The 20,110-nt window shown below is 58.3% G+C and overlaps 2 protein-coding genes and 1 long non-coding RNA gene across 6 annotated transcripts in view; all 3 read left to right on the top strand.

Annotated features, from left to right (window-relative positions):
* Positions 1 to 20,110, top strand: part of LOC127592543 (uncharacterized) — a 30,988-nt gene that overhangs the window by 9,005 nt on the left and 1,873 nt on the right. The window lies entirely within an intron of this gene.
* vta1 (vesicle (multivesicular body) trafficking 1) lies at positions 372 to 5,251 on the top strand. Its single transcript, XM_052053374.1, has 8 exons — positions 372 to 598; positions 2,052 to 2,146; positions 3,109 to 3,236; positions 3,343 to 3,418; positions 3,516 to 3,630; positions 4,018 to 4,203; positions 4,276 to 4,350; positions 4,762 to 5,251. Exons 1-8 carry the CDS (start codon positions 508 to 510, stop codon positions 4,905 to 4,907), a joined length of 912 nt encoding a protein of 303 aa, XP_051909334.1. The 5' UTR covers positions 372 to 507; the 3' UTR covers positions 4,908 to 5,251.
* On the top strand, positions 5,391 to 19,863 carry adgrg6 (adhesion G protein-coupled receptor G6). Of its 3 annotated transcripts, XM_052053356.1 has the most exons (28): positions 5,391 to 5,785; positions 6,449 to 6,522; positions 8,033 to 8,380; positions 8,628 to 8,770; positions 8,850 to 9,129; positions 9,373 to 9,546; positions 9,899 to 9,964; positions 12,221 to 12,309; positions 12,790 to 12,842; positions 12,923 to 12,946; positions 13,027 to 13,178; positions 13,741 to 13,852; positions 14,292 to 14,380; positions 14,465 to 14,529; positions 14,604 to 14,740; positions 15,271 to 15,436; positions 15,519 to 15,650; positions 15,768 to 15,884; positions 15,958 to 16,003; positions 16,098 to 16,204; positions 16,280 to 16,407; positions 17,036 to 17,304; positions 17,447 to 17,549; positions 17,701 to 17,851; positions 17,929 to 18,061; positions 18,575 to 18,676; positions 19,124 to 19,267; positions 19,482 to 19,863. In XM_052053356.1, the coding sequence occupies exons 1-28, from the start codon at positions 5,391 to 5,393 to the stop codon at positions 19,577 to 19,579; spliced, it is 3,897 nt and encodes a 1,298-aa protein (XP_051909316.1). In that variant the 3' UTR covers positions 19,580 to 19,863. The 3 variants fall into 3 exon arrangements, 2 of the variants coding, with proteins under 2 accessions (XP_051909316.1, XP_051909317.1); XR_007960141.1 differs by lacking the exons at positions 19,124 to 19,267; positions 19,482 to 19,863 and having other exon boundaries at positions 17,406 to 17,549; XM_052053357.1 differs by lacking the exons at positions 17,036 to 17,304; positions 17,447 to 17,549; positions 17,701 to 17,851; ... (2 more) ...; positions 19,124 to 19,267; positions 19,482 to 19,863 and adding an exon at positions 16,534 to 16,807.

The following is a 20,110-nucleotide window of genomic DNA, read 5'->3' as shown; positions in this document are numbered from 1 at the left end:
AACAAATCTTACAAGAACACGCTTAGAAAGTACAGAATGCTTCTCTGAATCCTGTACGTTTTTGTCCAAAGTTGAACATGCCCCATGGAAAACGGAGGTTTTGATGGACAAGGTTTTTCGCAACATTTTTGGAAGGAAGTGAAAAGCCGCGCTTTCACGTGCTTCATGACTGAACAGTGTACCAGTTAAGGTTGCTCACAGTTAAATCTATTTAATAGTGAAATCTTTATTTAATAACTTTGAAACATACAGCGGACCGACCGATTGGTTCGGTAGGTTGGAAGTTTCAACTTGAATTTGAATACAACAGAAGAACAAGAAGAGGAGGAGGAGGAGGAGCGGATGACGTCAAGCGGAGGACGCTCCTTATTGGACCGACACGCGGAAGTGCAGCGAGCAGTTGCGGGCTAGCCACCGCCATTAACAACAAGAACAAGAAGAGGAGGAGAAGATCAGGAACAAGAAGCCGTCCGTGTTTTCGAGCTCGCTGGGTCGCTCGCGGATGCCATGGCGGCACCGGCCCAGCTCAAAGCAGTCCAGCACCACTTGCGCACCGCCCAAGAACACGAGAAGCGCGACCCTGTGGTGGCCTACTACTGTGAGTATTCGGCGGCGCTAACTTTGCTTTGGCCACTGAAGTTATCACTTCTATATGTTACGAGTTTAGCCTAAAAGCATGTATCATAGCCAGGTCGACTTTGTCTATCAGCCTCACTTTGTGCCTTGCGATATGGCCGCCAGTTGAACCTTATGAGGCGACCTTAATTTGAACCGTCTTGGCAACAGAAAATACTGCGAACACCTTTCGTGAACATAGACCGCACAAGTACGTAAGTAAGCGCACCCAACTCCTTCACGACGGCGCTCGCTTCGGTTAGCCCGGGCCACAGGCTCCTCGCCTCTGACGTCGAGACTTGAATTGACGGGCTTCCTCGTCTCTTCATTCTTTGCGTCGGGCCTCGGGAGCCGAATCGCCTCGTCCAAAGTATTTGGGCGTTCGCGACGGTTCGGATAAAGCGCTACGCTTCCCCGAGGGCCACCTCCTGCCTCTTTTCCAAGTTTCCATTCCGCCGCCGCCACCACGACCAGCACCACACCCGATTCAAACGAGCAGCTCACAAGATGACATAAGATCAGATATCCTTTATTAGTCCCACACTGGGGAAATTTACAGCCTCCAGCAGCAAGAATGTAGGTAGAAAGAAGAAGGAGGAAAAAAAAACAACAAACACCGTTCAATTAAGTGCAATACAAACACAAAATGGCACCAGCAAGTGAAACGGCCACGATCAGTTGAATCGGGTCTGGCCTAGTCGGGAGAGTTGGAAAATGGGCAGGAGGCGGCGATACTTGGACAAAGAGTCTCTTTTGGTCAAGTAGGGGACGCGTAAACCACCATTAGTGCTCACAATCGCACCTCAGGACAATTTCGAGTGTTCTGTGAACATGCGCACCCCTATGTTATTTGGAATGTGGGAGGAAAGCGGAGTGCCCGGAGAAAAGCCACCCAAGCGCGGGAAGATGACCCGAAACGGGAAGGCCGGAATCAAGGCAAGGCAGATGCGCTAACCCATCGACGCCGCGCTCCCAAACGCGTCCGCCCTCAACGAACCTGCCGGACGAGCGCGTCGTCGGGCGCACGACGTCAGCCGCGAGGAATGTGATCCAGCTTGCCGGGACACTCCAAATGCTCGGCTCGCCCTTTTCGTCTTTTGGTCACTTTGCGATCCGAGTGCCGCGCGCTGGCCGTGAGGCCGCGTGGTTTTCTTTGTGGGCTCGGTGCAAACGAAGCCCGTCAAACACCAGAGATGGCTTCACGGGGTGCGACGGCGGCCGGCGGAGAGTTCTGTTTCGCGCACGTTCAAAACGCAGAATTATACGGTTCTATTTTACGTCGGCAACATTTTCTTTGGAAACCTGAATCGGAATTGTCATGAGCAAATGTCAGTTGCCTTTGCTCCGTTTTTTTTTTTTCTCAAATGAATGGAAAGGCAGTTTGACGGTCTTCTGCTTGCGTTTGTTCCTGCGCTCGGCGCCGGACCCGCGAACAGGCCGGCTGTACGCCATGCAGACGGGGATGAAGCTGGACAGCAAAACGCCGGAGTGCCGCAAGTTCCTCGTCAAGCTGATGGACCAGCTGGAGTCGGTCAGTCCCGCCCTCCTCGAGCCTTTTTATCCACAATGACGCTCGCGTCGCGTCGGGCCCGCCCGCGTGCGCTTCCGTTGCCATTTTGCCACGTGAACGTCGCACGTTTTGTTTTTGTTTTTTGCTTTGTCCAAAGTCAAAGCTGAATATGACAAAACTCAAAGTTGTTGGGCACGTCGTCTCCATCCGCCGTGGCGAAAAGGGAGCCGAGCCGGAAGGAGAAGCCTCCGCTTTCCCGCTCCGCCCGGCCGAATCGCTTGGTAACTTGCCACTGGCGTCCGTTTGAAAGCGTGACAAGGCATCGGAAGGCGCCGGTGCAAGCTGGGGGCCCGGGGGCCGGATGCCGTCACACCAAAGGCTTTAACGAGACGCGCGCAGCTCGAGGACGCACTTGAAAGTAGCGGATGTTTGTCCTGCTGCCAAAGCTTTCCTGAGGCTCTTGACAGTAATGAACATCAGCTGCTGCTGCCTGCGTGCGTGCGTGCGTGCGTGTTTGTGCCGTGTTGACATCACAGACAGTGAGTGTTGCAAGTGTGAAAGCACTTAATTAGTGCCGTGCGTGCGTTTAGAAGGAGGCCGCCGGTGCCTCTTTGGCTTTGTTTTGCGTGACCACTGAGGAAAAAGCCTGGTGGTGTCTCTCACTTGACGCGTTGTCACCTGTCAATCAACACGCCGACTGCCCGACGGGCCTCGCGCATGACGCCGACGTCGTCGGGCCGGCCGGATCATTCCAATGAATCCTCCCCGGCGTCAGCGAGAGTTGGGGTTCGGCGCCATGTCGTAATCCGCTTGAGCTCGCGTTCGAAATGGCTTCGGTGACTCCTGCGGCGGTGGTGGGAACACATTTTTTTGGGGGGGGGGGCTTGAGATTGGCCGGTCCGAGGTCGAGCGGCCTCTGCCAATTGTGCGACGGGCTTCCTGTCGCCGGCCGACGACGGTGACGGCCCGTGTTTTTGTGGCAGATGAAGACGGAGCTGAGCGACAACGACTCCATCACGCAGGAGGTGGTGGGCAACGCCCACATCGAAAACTACGCCCTCAAGATGTTCCTCTACGCCGACAACGAGGACCGAGCGGGACGATTCCACAAGTAAGTGGGAGCTTTGGAAAAGGGAAAGTCCATCTGCAGTGAAAACGGGAGCACGCGATGGCAACTTTGGAACGTGCGTGACCTCATCGACTGTCGCTGTACGCAGGAACATGATCAAATCCTTCTACACGGCCAGTCTGCTGCTGGACGTCCTCTCCGTCTTCGGGGAGCTGTCTGACGAGGTGAGCTCTGCGCTTGAAGCGAGGCGAGTAAAGTTGGCGGCGCGGCGGTAGCCCGTTGGCCTGTCGCCACGTCTTTTGATTTTGACGCTGTCCGCAGAACATGCAGCACAGGAAGTACGCCCGCTGGAAGGCGGCGTACATCCACAACTGCCTGAAGAGCGGCGAGACGCCCGAGGCCGGACCCACCGGCGTGGACCTGGACCAGGAAGCGGGTGCGCAAACACGCCGGCGTGCCTTCACGCGCAAAGACGCTTCCGCGCTCGCTCGGTCACTCGCTGGCAAAGGGGGGCGGAGCTTCTTGAGCACCGGAAAGACGAGCGCCGCTTAGCCGGGAAGCTGCGCGCGCTCGTTCCTCCCCCGCCGTCTTTTCATGACGCGGCACGTTGCCACCACGCAAAGCATGGCACGCGCTCGCCGTCGTCTTTGGACATCGCCATCCGGTCAACGAGCGCACGAATGGCCGAGCGGCGCCGAGTCTCCTTTCTCCGGAGAGAATGGCCTATTTTGTCCGCTCGCGTCGGCGTCTGTCGTCGCTTTAGCTTCCAGTCCCGAGGCGACGCGCTCGGTGTTTGTCCTGAACTGTACTTTTGCCTTCCCAGACGAAGACGAAGGCTTCTCGGGCAACGCGCTCTCCCAGGGCGGCTCCTTCCGGGGCGAGGGCGCGGGCGGGGCCACGGCGCCGGGCATCGGCTTCGTCGGCGGATCTGGGCCTTCCGGACCGCCCTCCAACCCGAGCGAAGTCCACGTCCCCCCCGGAGCGCACGCCCCGGCCAACACGCCGGCAGGTAGCCGCCGCCGCCGCTCGCCTCCGCGGTCGCGAATGCTCGGCCCGTCACGCCTGTCGTGTGACCCGACAGACTCCGCCAAGCCGGTGCCGATGCCCAGGACCGCGGCCGCCGTCGAGCCCGACCTCTCCAGCGGCCAGCGCCAAGGTCAGCCGCGCGCGCGCCCCACCAAATGAGCGCTTGTCAAAGCGCCGAGGCAAAGAGGATGCTGAAGCCTCAACGCGTGACACAATGACGCCGCCTTCGCCGATTTGCGCGTGAGCTAGCAGACGAGCCAATCTACGCGGCCCAATCTCGCTCGCCATGCCCATCGTGTCATCGCATCAAGCCATCAATTTCTGTGACCGTGTCCGGTCCCCGCAAAAGGCCAGCTAAATTTGGGCAAAGGTCGCGCACGTAGCGGCGCGATTGGCGTAGCCGGCTGACTGTCGACTGTTTCCGGATCCGTTGTAAATGTGCGAAAGCGCTCTCCCGAGCTTGACGGCGGCCGACCGCGCGCTTGAAGTGACGGCCCCGATGTCGCTCAGCCTGCGGCAACCTCTCCCCCTCCCCCCGCAGGTGACGTCCGCCTCTCGGCCGACGACTTCACCAAGGCCCAGAAGTACTGCAAGTACGCCGGCAGCGCCCTCCAGTACGAGGACGTGCCCACGGCCGTCCACAACCTCCAGATGGCTCTCAAGCTTCTCACCACCGGAAAAGAATGACACCTTTGTCTCCCCCCCCCCCCCCGTCTATCCGCGCCATCTCATCAGCCACCGGCTGGCCGCCAGCAGCTTTGACGGAGAACAGGGCCTGACAATGGGCGCCTGTGTGCGCCCGCTGTGAGTCTTTCTGACAAACGGCCGCCAAACGGGGCTTCCCGCCACAGGGGGCGCCGCGCTCCTCTCGTTTTGTCAACACGCTTGCGCGTTGTCTAATTGCGCAAGGCGCAAGCGTGATGTCGGCGGCCGCGCGCTTGTTGTCCTTCTTGCCAGCCCGATGAGTTGTTTGGAACAGATGTTGCTGTGATGAAGTTCCGAATACATCCCATTAAATTGTTTGCACTTGTGTTGCTTGACCGTTTCTTTGTTTTTGAGCCGGGAAAACGACATCCGCGTCAGTCGTTCTGTTGGGCCGTTGTCACGCGCAGAGGTCAACCCGTGAGATGTTGACCCCAAGTGACCAATTGGCCCCCACACCCCAACGGAATGGAGCGCATCTCCCGATCGGGGCTCGTGCCGTCGGGAGAAGCCGACTCCAACGCCTCAACCCGTTTGGAGGCATCGCCGATGGTGGCCGTCGAGTACAGACGTTGCCGTCGTGCGCCGCAAGGTCTGCGTTGCTCACCGGCAGTCGGGTGGTCGAGGCCGGCGAATCAAACGCACCCCGCAGCCAGAGGCGCCTTGGTATCCCTCCCCTTGCTCAGGCCCCCCCCCCCCCCTTTCCTCTTCACAGCCTGCTCTGTGTGCGTGTGTGCGCCTTCAGGTTTGGGGCTGGAGACTCCGACAGAAAGTTTGAGAGCAGAAGAAGAAAGAGAAGGACGAGGAGGGAACGTCGTGCGTCGGAGGCGAAATGTGGCGCGGCGGGAAGCGGCGCTAAATATGTGAGTTGGGAAATGTTTGACTTTGTCCACTTGGCTGAGCGGCTGTGACGTTGTTCCTTGTTTTGGGCAAGTGGCAAAAGGCGTTCCCGAAACGTGCCAAAAGTGGCGCTTCACATTTTAGGGATGTCTTTTTTTTTTAACTCTGACGCCAATGTTCAGATTTGTCCTCATCGTTGTTTGGAAGGCGGAGAAAAGTGGCCGATGGCAACTCGGGTGATCTCGGAAACGTGCCGTGAAAGTTAGGATGAAATACGAAGCTCAAGGCCGCGTGCGGGTGAAGAAGGAAAGGTCGAAATCGGTCGGCGCTTGCTTTTCGATCAACAAGCCGCACCTGAGCCCGGCGCGATGGGGCGTGGCCTAATTCCATGAGGTGGCGCGGCAAAATCCTTTTGATGATTTTGCCGATTTCCAGTCGAGCCGCGGTTGGATTGCGCCGATGACGGACTCGAATAGACGAGCGCCGGCGGCGGCTGGCCGTCGTGCCTCAGTGGGCCGGGTCGTGGGCGCAGACTTGACAAAGAAGACTCTTGTCGGAAGGTCACGACCGCCTGACGTGATTCCGCTGGTGTGAATATTCATCAACCCGGGCAGCTCGACCTTATTCCAAGGAGGCTCCCGAACGTTGGTAAGCGCCCAAGCTAACCCGCCTGTGCCTCTCCTCAGGGCGGCGCGTCGCCGAGTAGGTGGGGCCGGGAGGCCTGCCGTCATCCTGGTGTGGGCGGGGCTACACGCGTACGGTAAGATGCTCAAATGGACAACGTCGGGGCAAACGCCGGACCGCTCGCTTTGCGGCCCGTCTAGGCAAGCGGTCCTCACCGGAGCTGACGCGGCAACTCCTTTTCAATGTCGTCTCTGCCCGATGACCCGAACATCAAAGCCGCCGACTGAGGCGCGGACTCGCTCGCTCGCCGCTTCGTACCTCGACGGGCGGCCACGCGACCTCCGCGGGAAGGCTTACATCGCGACTCGTCCCGCGCGTAACCCCCAAGCGACGTCGTCGACACGTATGCCGGAGTCGCTAATCCAAGCCGAGACCCAAAGTAGAAGTTGAAAAGGAAGCCGCCTGATTCGCTGCGTGCATGTGTAATATATTTTCCATACCCCTGCGGCAGCCTCCGGCCAAGTACACTCGTAAAGTTCCCCTTCCACTCCTCACCCCCCCTCCTCCCTCTCTCTGTCTCTCGGTGTGTTTGGTGTGTGTGCATGTGTTTAGTGGAAAGAACATTGGCCACATTCATGCACACACAATCCCTCTCCTCACACTCCTCGGGGAGGATTAAGACCCGCCCACTTGATTTTGAAGTTAGACGTTTCCGTTTGTTCTTGCCACGCCCTTGACAACATGACGTCACTCTGACCTAACCTAACACACAAACATCAACGCGTGTGCGCACACACACTTTTACAGCCCCCCCCCCCAACTTTAAAGCTGAATGTTGCATTTTGGTGACGACACAGCTACGTGACTCTGAGCTCCTCCCAGCACACGCGCACATCAGGACACATGCGGCCTCAGGGGGGCGCCGCCGTTTGCGTCTGCTCTCCGCTTGTCGGCGCCCATCCCCTTTCTTGCTCGCTTCCTCGCCAAGTAATTCAAGACGTTGAAAACATGTCTTGAATAACAGGATCGATCCCGTGAAGAAGCGTAATCCAGGACGCACACGCCCGCACACATGAGCATTTAGACGAAGACACGTGGTGCGATGCCTTTCAACTTTGATCTCGTGTTCACTCGATTAAGTCCAACGCAAATGACGCACGGAGACGGCTAATGATCGCTCATTGTGTTCGCGAAGCGCACGTGCACACTACTTGACGTCTGTCTTTTCCTTTGGCACTTTAGAAATGTGAACTGTCATCACATCTATTTGCATGACTGCGTGCGCTCGTGCGTGGCTTCGACTGTGTGCACGAGGATCCTTCGCTCTGAGTTCCATTTTGCACGAGTGTGTGTGTTAACGAGCATTGACTGAGGGCTAATTGTTGATGGTCTTGGCGTTTCTTGTTTCCTCGTCTCTTTGGTCTTGTTTTCTTGCCTTCCGGTGCTCCCGTCTTGGACTTCTCGTGTCTGTTGGCTCTTCAACGTTTTCATGTTGCGCTCTTTTTGACTCGTAGTCTGTCGCAATGGCACTCGCCGCTTCGCCTCAGCTCCGAGCGGTCTTTGGCGTCCCCAAAGTCATCCTGCGCCCAAGCACGGCGTGGCATCCTCATGCGTGTCCCCCCCCGCCCCCCTTCCACACACGACAGTTTCCGGATGCCAGTGGTCCGAGTGCGGATCGGTGTTGACGGAGTCCGAGGGCCAACTGACATCTCCGTGTTACCCGAGCGAGTACGGCAACTCCGCGAGTTGCCGGTGGAGCCTGCGAGCGCCGCCGGGCTTCGTGGTGCAGATCTCGTTCGAGGACTTTGAGCTGGAGGAGGCGCCGGGATGCATCTACGACCGGCTGACGGTCGCCACGGGCGACGGCCAGGTCAAGTTCTGCGGTCTGACGGCGGCCGGCCTGGTGCTCAACGCCAGCGGCAACGCCGTGGACCTGGACTTCGCTTCTGACTTCAGCATTCAGAAAAGAGGCTTCAGGATCCGCTTCAGACACGGTAGGCCGGCCGCTCGGGTCCTCGGATGCAAAACAAAAACTGCTCCGGCGTGTACGCCGGCTGCTTAGCGGTGTGGCCTTTCATTTTCAAATGCCTTCTTTGATTTGTTTCCTGTTTTCTGTTTCCTTGTTTTTTTTGCCTTCATTTTCATCCTTTGCCGTTTCCTTGGTTGGGGGCTTCCTCTTTTGTGACCTCCTCGGCTTCCCTTTCGTGTCCTGTCGTCTGAACCCGGCCTGGGGGGGGGCAGTCGCCGTCGCGTTGAGAAATCAGAAGGTCAGCCTCGGCGGAAGCGGCGCCCCGGCGGCCCGAGTGTCGGCTTCCGTTACCGTGCCAACGCTGCATCATCTGACTCTCTGCTTGGAGATGGAGCGGAGCGGGCCGCCGCAACAGGCAAGTGTCGCGCCACCTCGGGGGGGATGACGTGGTCCATCGGGCGAGGACGCAAACGTTGCGACGCCGCGGCACGCAGGTGGAGTGGCTCTTCACGTACACCGACGCGGACGGCGACGCGGCGCTGGCGCTGGGCGCCGACGAAGGCCGCGTCCAAATGGTGGTGGAGGGCGCCACGTGCTGGCTGGACTCGGTGGTGACGCCGGCCGACTGGACGTCCTCCGCGCTCGGCCTGTGCCTGCTGTGGGCGTCGCCCGCCGGTCACGTGGGCGTCTACTTCAACGGCAAGCATTGGGCCCGGACCTGCTCGGACTCCAGCGGGCGCTCCGTTCTGGGCGGTGGCACCTTTCGCTTGGGAGGTGAGACCCTTTGCACCCGAGGACACCAGTGCGTGTGTGTGTGGATATAAAATGTAGATGTCAAAACAAAAGGACACGCCGACACGAAGGCCACAGCCCGTCTTCCCCAAGCTGTGAGACAGACGTGCTCGGCGCCCGTCCGAAGTCAAAGATTGACTTTGGATGGGCGCTGGCGTTTGAGGTGCGTTCCCTGCGACCTTTGACCTCCGCGCGAGGACCGACCCGAGCTGTCATGCGCTTCAGGGCCGAGCGGCTTCCGGGGCAGCGTGTACAACGTTCGCGTGTGGGACTACGCCATGACGGCGCAACAGCTCGACGTGCTCGGCTGCCACGCGGCGGGAAACGTCATTGACTGGGACAACGGCTTCTGGGACGTGCCCCCCTCCCTGGCCCAGACGGACGCCGGCCTAAGCTGCAGTGAGTCACTCTCCTTTGGCTTCCGACTTGATTCTCGACAGCGGGGGTCCTCGAGGCGCCCCTACCCCCACCTATCCATGTCTCCCCCCCCCCCCCCCCCCCGTGCCTGCGTGGCTTTTCTACCGGTACTCCGCTCTCCTCCCACATTCCAAAAGTGGAAGGGTTGAACACGCTACATTTCAGTCGTACAAACACATTTCGGTCCTCACTGGACATTGTGCGCAGGTGTGCGATTGGGAGTGCAAATGGACAATGAATGTGCACAATGTAGCCAGGAAATGCCAACGTTGTGACGCGCGCGTGGCACTTGGAACAGGCGTGACTGCGTTTGTCTTCTTGTTCTTCCGTTGAGGTGTGACTCCGCCCGGCGACGGCTCCATCCTCGGCGACTGCGACTCCACGCGCGTCGGGTGTCCAGGTAAAAAAAAAAAAAAGCCACGCCGACAAATTTGCTGCTTGCTCACATGCTAACGCTCCTCTGCGCTTGACCGCTTTCAGCATTGACGTGAACGCTCACATATTTGCGAGTCGTCGTCGCTCGACTATTTGAAATGAGTCGCGATGTTTCATTTCGACAGCCGCATTTCCTCGCCGGTGTTTTGCCGCCATCTAGGCGCCCAAACCGCTCTGCTCCCGTTTGACTCTTCACCGCAGAACGCGACATTTACGCAGAGTCTTAGTCCTGATCAAACGTGGTGGTGATGGTCGGTGTGGACTGTCGGCGTTTGTCGTTTTGATGCTTGTTGACTTGCTGTCATATGTGCACGTCACCGCCTCTCGGTTGCAGCGTTGATGCGGCACGACATCTCACCCCATCGGGCAAGCAACCGTAAACTTGCCGCCCCAGCGCCTCGGCCCTCCCGCGGACGGGGGCACCCCAAACTTGATGTTGCACCGGCACCCCCTGGTGCCCGGCCGCCCGCCTTCCCGTGGCCCCGGTCGCGCTCCTTCCCGCCGTTTGTCCCCACGTCGCCCGCGAAGACGAGTTCTGGCGGGCCCGAACGCCGATGGACGCACGCTCCCGCTTTTGCTTCTGGGCCGGCCAAAGTAGACCCCGAGGGGCGGCCCCCGTCACGGCACGGGCCCGCTCCACCAAAAGATGAAGCCGCACCTTCCTCGGCTCCCACCCCGCGGGCGCCGCCGCCCGCGTCCGCTCCCCGTTTGCCGGGTGGGCGGCCCCGGCCCTTTCCGGCGTTTGTCGGCACGCCGCTCAGGAAGCGGCCGGGCGGCGGTCGCCGGCCGGCCGCCGCGGGGGGCCCGCCGCTCGGGCGGGCCACGGCCGTCCCCAAGCCTCCGGCGTCGCCAGCTCAATCCATCGGTGGAACGGGAAGCGCAGCCGTCAGCCGGCGGGGCGGAGTTTCAACCATCCTGAGCTTGTTAAGCTCCATCCCCGGCAGGAACCGTCACACAAGTTCTGATGAGGCTTTGGCTCCGCCCCATTCACTGCCATCTTTTCTGCCCCTCCCGCCGCCACAGAAGCCCTTTGGAAGCTCAGCGGCTCCTTCGACGCCGTCATCTTGGCCTTTAGCTTGGCCCGCTCCTCCCCACCAATCACGGGCCGGCGTCTGTGGTACCGCTCCGGCTCCACCGGCCGGGATGCTTGGAACTTTTCTGGCCTTCGAGCCTTCGCCTCCTCCTCCTGTGAGCGGCACGGAGGCTTACGTGACCACCTTGTCAGATGCCCTCTCGTCATCTCCCGGTTTGTCAGACACACCTCCGAGCTCCGTCTCTTCTGTCCCCCCACCGCCGAGCCCCTCCGCCGTCCACCTACGTCATCCCCAAAACAACATGGCTGCGGGCCTGTGGGGGGCGCGTCCATGCAAGCACGGCAGCGATCGGACGAGGGACAGTAGGTCGACCTGAGCAATTCTAACTCGAATCATTCCGATCCTATCTGGTATCAGATGGAGCCTTTTAATTCATTTGGCCTTTTTGATTGGTGCTTCTTGGGTGATGTGACAGCTGTCAATCGATAGAGTGGGCAGGATCTTTTTGGGTTCTGGTGGCCGGTGATTGGCTCATCAATGAAATGACCCGGGGCCTCATTTCTCAAGCGTGCGTACCCACAGGAGTCTGCCTATCAACAATCCCACGCAAAGTACCGGTGACCAATTTGGACTTGTGCGTAAAGTTACGAAAAGTGTGTCGCCCTCCAGTCGACGTGAATTCTCGTCTGTCGGCCGCGACGCGTTTTTCTTTTGTTCTTTGTCTTCAAACGAGGTCATTTCAAGTCATTTATTTTTTATTTGATCTGGAAGACCCAAATGCCATTGATGCGGTTGCTCTCCTCAGACAACTGGACCTCAAAATGTCGAAGACTCGAGGTGGGGAGGGGGGGGGTCTTTACGAGGTTAAGGGATTGCTACGATGCTCGATGCAAATAAGGCCAGATGTGCGTCAGCGTTTGAGAAATCCGGCATTTTGTTGAACACGCTACATTTCAGTCATACAAACACATTTGGGAGCCTTTCCGGGCACTCTTTGATCAACGAGGGCCCCGAGCTTTCGCTCTAGGCCCATCACGCCGCCGCGCCTCATCTCCTTCCTGACTGCTTTTGTGTAGAATGACGCTGGTGAGATGGGTTGCCAAAAGCAAAGAGAAGAGCAGCTTCTTGCGTGTGAAATGCTCGTCAAGTGGAGTAAAACGTTTGGTCGGGGTCTCCTGTGTGCGCAGAGCCCTCGTTCTACAGGCTGGCTTTGGTGGTGCACGACGGGAGCGCGTCGCTGACTCCGGCCGACGTGAAGGAAGCCGTCGCCGTTTGGGTAAGGACGCTGCGTCGTCGCCCACCGCATCAACGCCTGACCCGAGCCGCTTCTCCTCACGGCTGTCCTCGGGCAGTTGGCTTGGCAAACCCTGAACGGCTTGCCAGCTCGTCGCGGGGCACACGCACGGACAAAGAACCATTCGCGCTAACAATCGCTCCCAAGGACAGTTTCGAGCTTTCGGTCAACCGAGCATGCGTGTTTTGGGGAAGTGGGAGGAAACCGCAGGAGAAAATCTGCGCCGGCACAGGAATGCCCCGCGGGGCCTTGCCTGACCGCAGTGAAGGCTCACGTTCGACTTGGGCTAATGCTCAGGGAATCTGGTCCTCGAAGAGATTTGGGCTGTTGCTCGCGTTGGCTTCAAGCTAAATGAGTCTGTTGCTAATCTTCGATTTGGGCTGATACTCACGTTAGGTCCACGCGAACGGGGGCTAATGCAAATGTTCGGCTAACGTTGGCCGTGTGTGTTTGCGACGGCAGCTGAACGAGACGTTCCGCAACTGGACTCTCGCCGTCTCCGTGGACTTGCTCAGGTGAGTCTCGGCTTAGTGGAGGAAAAGATGTCATTGCCACGTGCGTGTCACACTAACCCAGACTTTTCTACTCCCCGCAGCGTTGGGCCCGAAGGTCACTCGAGGTTGAAGCCTTTGCCTGTCCCGTAAAAGGTCGCGGTCACCTTGTGTGTGGCGTTTCCTTTGAGTCGCTGGTGTCTCGCAGCTTCCTGTGTCGCGCGCTGTTACGCCACCACGCCATCGCAGATGACCGCGGCGACGTCCCAGCGCAGGTCCGGGACAGAATCTCCAGCGGCGAGCTTCCCGTCGGCGCCGATCTCGAGGTCCACGCGAACTCTGTTCACGTCAGCCCCTTGGGTAACACCGGCAGGCGATTTTGTTCCTGTCCTTTGCTGACCCGTCATTCTTGTTCCCAATGTTGCAAGTTGGACGATGAGGTGTTTTGGAATGGAATTGGGCATGGCTTACTTTGCTTAGGCTGGATGGCGGTCCCACTCCGCAACAAAAAAAAAAACCTTATTTGCATATCATCAATGTACAGGATAAAGAGAAGTGGTCCCGATATGGAGCCCATGCTCGGTCGTGGCGTTTCACATACACAGAAAGTATTGTTCCCTTCCAAAAGCAGTCAAAGGTTCGACCTCTGATGCCATCATGATGTTATTTCCTAACCAGCATGTCAGTATTGATTGGGTCAAAAGCTTTGTACCACCCCCCCCCCCCCTCAAAAAAAAAATACAAACACCAAAACTCCTCACTCACCGCCATCAATCTTCGTCTTTTTTCACTGGCATTGGCATCCAGGGGTTAGTGGTATCCTTGCAACGTCCATCCATCCATTTCTTCATTTCTTGTCTTTTTGGTCGTCCTGGCTGACAGAAAAATGATGTTGATGATGTTCCTGTTCCCGTCCTGCCAGAGAACTGTCCGGAAGACGACACGGTTCACTACCGGTGGCCAAAGAGCCCGCCCAGCGCAGCCCACTTCCTGCCGTGCTTCCCCAACAAGGAGCAGAGCGCCACCCGCAGCTGGTAACAAACAACACGTGCATGCAGAGAGAAGTGCCAAAAATCCTCGCACTCTGACGTTGCACGCTTGTACCGGCACAGTGCATACTCGTACTGATTCAAATCGTTTACTAAAGTCAAAATGAAAAAGTTGAGATTCTGAAATGTAGAAAAGCAAGAAGACGAGTCAGGTCTTGACTGTCACTTCTAGTCTATACGCATTTTGATCACCTGGCATGAAAAGAGACACCAAATATTTGACCTCTTCCATTGTTGGAAAGCAAAAGGCAAGTAGTGGGGGGGGGGGGGTGCACATGCTGCACCATCTTGTTTTCAAGTGAGAAGAGTCAGAGCAATAATTGGTCCCGGAAATCGACGGTGCAGGCACTTTTATTTCCGCGGTGCGCTCAGGAAGTGGCATGGGGGGGTTCTCGCGAGTCTCTCTCTCTCTCTCCCCCCTCAGTTTGATCGACCATTACAACATTTCATCCTTCTGGTCATCCGCCGACTTCAGCAACTGCACCGACATCGACGCTATCCAGGTTTCGGCAGGTAGCCCCGCCCCCCCCCCGCGCTCTCATGACACCGATGGCCCCGCGGCGCCCTTCCTAATGCTTTGTCCTGTCTCGGCTCCAGAGAATGCGGCCGAGGTTGCCGTGCAGCTCGCCGCCCTCACCGACAACCGGCTGTCCCGGGAAGAGGTGAGCCCGCCGTCTTCATCACGCCGGCCGCCGTCTCCATCACGCCGTCGCCCGCTGTGACTCTGTGCGCGCAGGTGTCCAAAGTGGTGAGCAAAGTGCAACAGCTGGTGAACGTGGCCAACATCAACACCAGCTTGGCCTCCACGGTGGTCACCATCATCTCCAACGTGATGAGCAGCCCCCACAGCGCCCTCGCGCCCGCCTCGGACAGGTAAAGCGCCTGTTTGGCGCCGGTGGGCGCTTTCGATGGCAACGGGAGACGGTGGCGATTTGCTGTCCAACGAGCAACCCCGACAGGCTCCGTTGTTGTCAAGCGATGTCACTTTGGGAGCCAATTGTCCCTTCCGCTTGAAGAAGAACCTTTTCCCATTGCTAAGAAGTCATCGTCGGAAGCGTCCCTTTCATTTGCTAATGTCCTTTGCATTTCAAAGAAAGTGCCGCCGGGAGTTGACAAAAACCTAAAAAGCTTACGGCAGGCAAGCGGTTCAAATCGAAACACTTTTTAAATGTCACGGCATCATCAAAAGAGGCTCTGGAGCAGTCCGGACACCAAAGCGGCACGCTCCACGCGCAAGCGCACGAGCTCGGGCCATCGTGCGGAGGTTGTCGCCATGTCAACACTTCTGGAACACGACTCGACGCACGTTCCGAGCGTACGGCGCGATGGGAACGGCCCGCCTTCCCGAGAAACGTGCGGTTCGCGTGTCCCGAGAACGCTTGCCGAGGGTCTCTTGTCGTTAGGGCGCTGAGGGCGGTGGATCATCTTTTGGACAAGTTGCAGTTCGAAGGCTCCAGCGTGAGTCTCGGGTCCAGAAGGCTGGCTCTGGGGGTGTCGGCCTTCAACGCGTCCGCCTTCAACGGGACGTCCTTCAGCGCCTTCATCCCGACAAACTCGACCGAGCCGCAGGTAACGTCGCCGGCCGGCCCCGCTCCGTCAAAAGCGCCCGTGCGGCAAGACCTTGTTTTGTTGTCGGCCCCGCCCCCTTCAGGTTGCCTTTGAGTCGGAGCAGATCAACTCGCTGGCTCGGGTCACCCTCCCGCCCTCGCTGTTGTTGGGTGCCGACCCCTCGGCCCCGACCCGGATTAACTTCCTGTTCTTCAGCGCCACCAGCCTCTTCCAGGTCCCATTTCACCTCTCACATCTGCGAGTATGTTTGCCTCCTCCAAGGTCTCCAACGTTCCTTGTGTGTGTGTGTGTGTGTGTGTGTGTGTGTGTGCGCGTGTCGGTGACGTGTCAGCTGGAGCAGGACGGCCGCACCCTGATCAGCTATGTGGTGGCGAGCAGCGTTGTGAGGCGCAGCGTGACCAAGCTGAAGGATCCCGTGGAGATCCACATCAACCACCTGGCACCTCAAGTCAGCCGCTCCCTTTTCTCTTGTTGCTTCCGCATCGAATTTGGCCCAAACCCCTTCCGTCTCCTCCTTTCAGACCCTTCTCAGCCCACTCTGTGTGTTCTGGGACTTCAGCATGAACGGTCAGTGTTGAGGAGGAGGAGGAGGAGGAGGAGGAGAATTGATGGCGTCGGCGCCGTCGAGTCAACCTGGTGCCTTTGCGTGCGTGTCCACTAGGTGGCGGCGGTGGCTGGAATGGCGAGGGCTGCCGGGCGGCCGCAGGATCTGGCGTCAACAAAACGGTTTGCCTGTGTGACCACCTGACCCACTTTGGCATCCTCATGGTGAGTGCGGGCGGGCGGGCGGGCGGACGGGCGTGCCGGTTCCTGCTGATTTGTGCACCTTCTATTTGGGTTCAGGACATTTCGGGAGTGTCGCCACACATTGACCGGCGCAACAACCGCATCCTGACCTTCATCACCTTCATCGGCTGCGGCGTGTCTGCCATCTTCTCGGCGGCCACGCTGCTCACCTACGCGGCCTTCCGGTGAGTTGCCCGGCCCCGCCCATGCTTGAACTTTACTTTTTGTCAAAACGGAGGATACGTCTCTCTCTCTCTCGCACGCACGCGCACTAAAATTCAAGCAAAGCATGTGTTTTTCTCTCATGGAAGTCTGACCTTTTCATACGGAGAGATCATGTCAAACGCCATCGATGGACGAATGGAAACTGGCATGGATCTCACAACGCGGCGCGGCTCGCATACGACAGAAGCGGTCGGCCATTTCTTCCCTCTGCGACGCGGCACCAATGACCGCAACCGAAGCGTAGTCGGGAACCTTCCGGGCCGCTTCTTCTTGCCACGGCTCGCGCCGCATCTCTTCCGTTACCGCAACGTGGTCCTGCGTCCAAGACACGCCACTCTAAATTAGCCCTCGCGCCCGGTGCCCGGGAGAAAACAAACGGGCCACAGAACGCAAGTTCACTGGAGAGCTTTAGTGTGAAGGACTGACAGATGACTTGGTGACACCCCCCCCCCCTTCCCCCCGGACTCTTGCACTCTTTGCAAGCGCATCGTCGCGACCTCTGCCGAACGCTCGAGTTGAGCTTGACCGTATTTGACTCGGGCGACTCGTGTCGGCCCGGACTCCAGTGTGCTGGCCTGTCTCGTGCAGGAAGTTGCGTCGAGATTACCCGTCCAAGATCCTGATGAATTTGAGCGCGTCGCTGCTGCTCCTGAACTTGAGCTTCCTGCTCAACGGCTGGTTGTCTTGGCAACGGAACGAGGCGCTGTGCCTGGCGGCAGCGGCGCTGCTTCACTACTTCCTGTTGACGTCCTTCACGTGGATGGGCCTGGAGTCGGTGCACATGTACATCGCGCTGGTCAAGGTGTTCAACACGTACGTGCGCCGATACGTCCTCAAGTTCTGCCTGCTGGGCTGGGGTGAGTCTTTTTCCGGCCTTTTGCCATCGAGCCCCGTGGCCTTGATGAGCGGGCTCGGGGCCGGGCGAGTCATCCAAACGCTTGGCACGCCGCCGATTCAGTTGATCGGCAGGCGCGCGGCGGAATTCTCTTGCGCCCGCAGGCCTTCCCGCCGTGCTGGTGGTATCGGTCCTGGCCGTGGATCAACGCTCATACGGACCGCAGGAATACGGCGGCGGACGGTTTGGCCAAGGATCGGCACGGTTGTAAGTTTCGACGAATCGGCCGCTCGCCGACCGACTGGCGGCTTGACGGCTAGATTCGTCTCGGCGGCGCGAGCGTTGGTTTTGCGGCCAATCCGAAATCCATGTCGTACGCGCTAATGGCTAATGGCTAATGGCCCCTCTCTCTCCTCAGCTGTTGGATCCGCAGCGCCGCCGTGTTTTATGCGGCGTGCGTGGCCTACTTCTGCCTGGTCTTCCTGCTCAACGCGGCCATGTTTGTGGTGGTCATGCTGCAGATCTGCGGACGCAACGGCAAACGCGGAAACCGCACGCTGCGCCAGGAGGTACCGCGCCGCAGCGTCTGTTTTGTCAGCCGCCTCGTTGCCCGAGTAATGCCGCTCGCCTCCCGCGCGGCGCTCAGGTGGTGCGTAACCTTCGCAGCGGCGTCAGCCTAACCTTCCTGCTCGGCATGACTTGGGCCTTCGCCTTCTTCGCCTGGGGGCCGGTCAGCCTGGTCTTCGTCTACCTATTTGCCATCTTCAACTCGCTGCAAGGTGACTGCCCGCCAGTCGGGTCGCCGCTGACGGAGTTTTGGAAGAAATTCAGTCAATCCGTTTTCCAATCGGGGGGGGGGGGGGTGGTCGCGGGCGTGCCGGAACCTGTCCCTCTTGTGTCTTCGGACAGTCGGCGGGGCTCACCTTCAACTGGGTGCCAGCCCAATCGCAACCATTTGCGCTCAGGATCATGCCGAGGGACAGTCAACCGAGCTTGCGTGTTTTTGCAATGTGGGCGGAAACCAGTTTTTTTTATTTTTATTTTTTTGTCAATTGGTTTTTGACTCATTGTTTGAACTGTCTTTGCTTGTTTCAAAGAGCTCTGTCAATAAAAGACAGAAGCCACCCCCCCAAAAAAAAATCCATGAAACAAACCAAAAAAAAGATCCCCGAACCCCCCCCCCTGAGTGAAGGGGTGAACTTGTAAGCCCCATACGGCCACGCCCATCACGACTGACAACCGTGACTCATCCCTGCTGCTTCTTCTTCTTCTTGTTTTGAACGCGCACAAAGGACTCTTCATCTTCTTCTTCCACTGCGCCCTCAAAGAGAACGTTCAGAAGCAGTGGAGACGCTCGCTTTGCTGCGCTCGCCTCAGACTCTCGGAGAACTCCGGTAACCTCCTTGGCCTTTCTTCATGCACATCCTCATCCTCATCGTGGTCATCGTCAAGTCGAGAGGGCAACTTCCAAGGTCTTTGCGGGACCTTGGGAAACGCGAGGCCATCGTGGCAACCGGAATGTGTCGGTCCCTTGACTTTGGACCTTTGCCGATCGCCAGCCCGATCCTCCATTGGTCCAAAGTATCACGACGCACTTGGGCGGAATCACAGCTGCGCAATCCTCGGAAAACGTGTCGTCACAATTGAGTTTCTGAAGTTTGGCCGGCGCCGAGTACAAGTCCGCAAAGTCGTGGCCCGCCCTTGCATTTGCGGTCAAAATCTGCCACACAGTGTTGGGTTGATTCGTTAAAAGTTCCGGGCGACATCGGCTGTGATGAGGATGACGATGATGATGACCATGATGATGCCATCGTGGTTCACATGACTCAACTCTGTGTCAGACTGGAGTAAAACGCCAACCAACAACACAAAGAAGGCGTCTTCGGAGCAGGCTGTCCAATCTCTGTCGTCGTGCTCCTTTGGCTCCAGCGCCACCTACTGGACGTCCAAGGCCAAAATCAACCTGCCACCTTTCAGCAACACAGGTCTCACACACACACGCGCACACAATTAACGTGTCAGAATACTGGATTTGACTATTACGCAGTGAAATGACTTCTGAAGACATACAAATAAGAATGTCTCAGTATTTTGATGATGCCATGTCAGGGGAGCTGCTCCACAAAGGCTAACTGGAGAGGGATTCCCGCCACTGCCCAAACCAAGTTGTCGTTGTTTCCATCTTCTTTGTGTGGGCAGAGAAACCAAACGGGACCGGTCCCTTTTCCTCCAAGGCAGAGTCCATCCCGTCATCGTCATTGACATCCTCTCGCCCGTCCTTCCCGTCTGCCAGATGATTGACGAGAACGGCGGCTGCTGCTGAGCGCGCCTCCGAAACGAAGAGCGCTCGCACCGACCGACTGTAACCCCGCCCCCCTACAGCGCCCTGTCAGAACGCCGTCGTGTCACGATAAACGGGAAGTGACATCATCGCATGACCAAATCTTCAGGAACGTCCAGGCGCCTGCCAGGTCGTCCTCCACTGACGGCCTGGCGGGCGCCTGGATGGCGGCCGGGCGGATACCGCGCCGGTCCCCGGGCGTGCGTCCGACTCGTGCTCCGCTGGCACCGACCTACCTTGCCGCCCAAAAACGAAACGTCCCCCCCACCTCACACCTTCACCATCTTGTGTTACAGCAGATTGTGCTTATTTGCGCTCACTCTCAAACGCTTGAAAGGAACAAGTTGTCACTGTGGCCAGACGAACATCCATCTGCGCGCGCTTCAAATGGAGCCTGTCGCACACGGCTTTTCAGCTTGTGTGCGCGGCCTCGGTCGTCGCGGCCCGACTTGACTTGTGCGCGGGCAGCGTAGGATCGATGCCCGCT

Source organism: Hippocampus zosterae, chromosome 19 (genome assembly GCF_025434085.1).
Source record: "Hippocampus zosterae strain Florida chromosome 19, ASM2543408v3, whole genome shotgun sequence".
NCBI lineage: Eukaryota > Metazoa > Chordata > Actinopteri > Syngnathiformes > Syngnathidae > Hippocampus > Hippocampus zosterae.
Note: the sequence above shows the minus strand (reverse complement) of the source record. Positions and strands in the feature narration are given on the sequence as shown.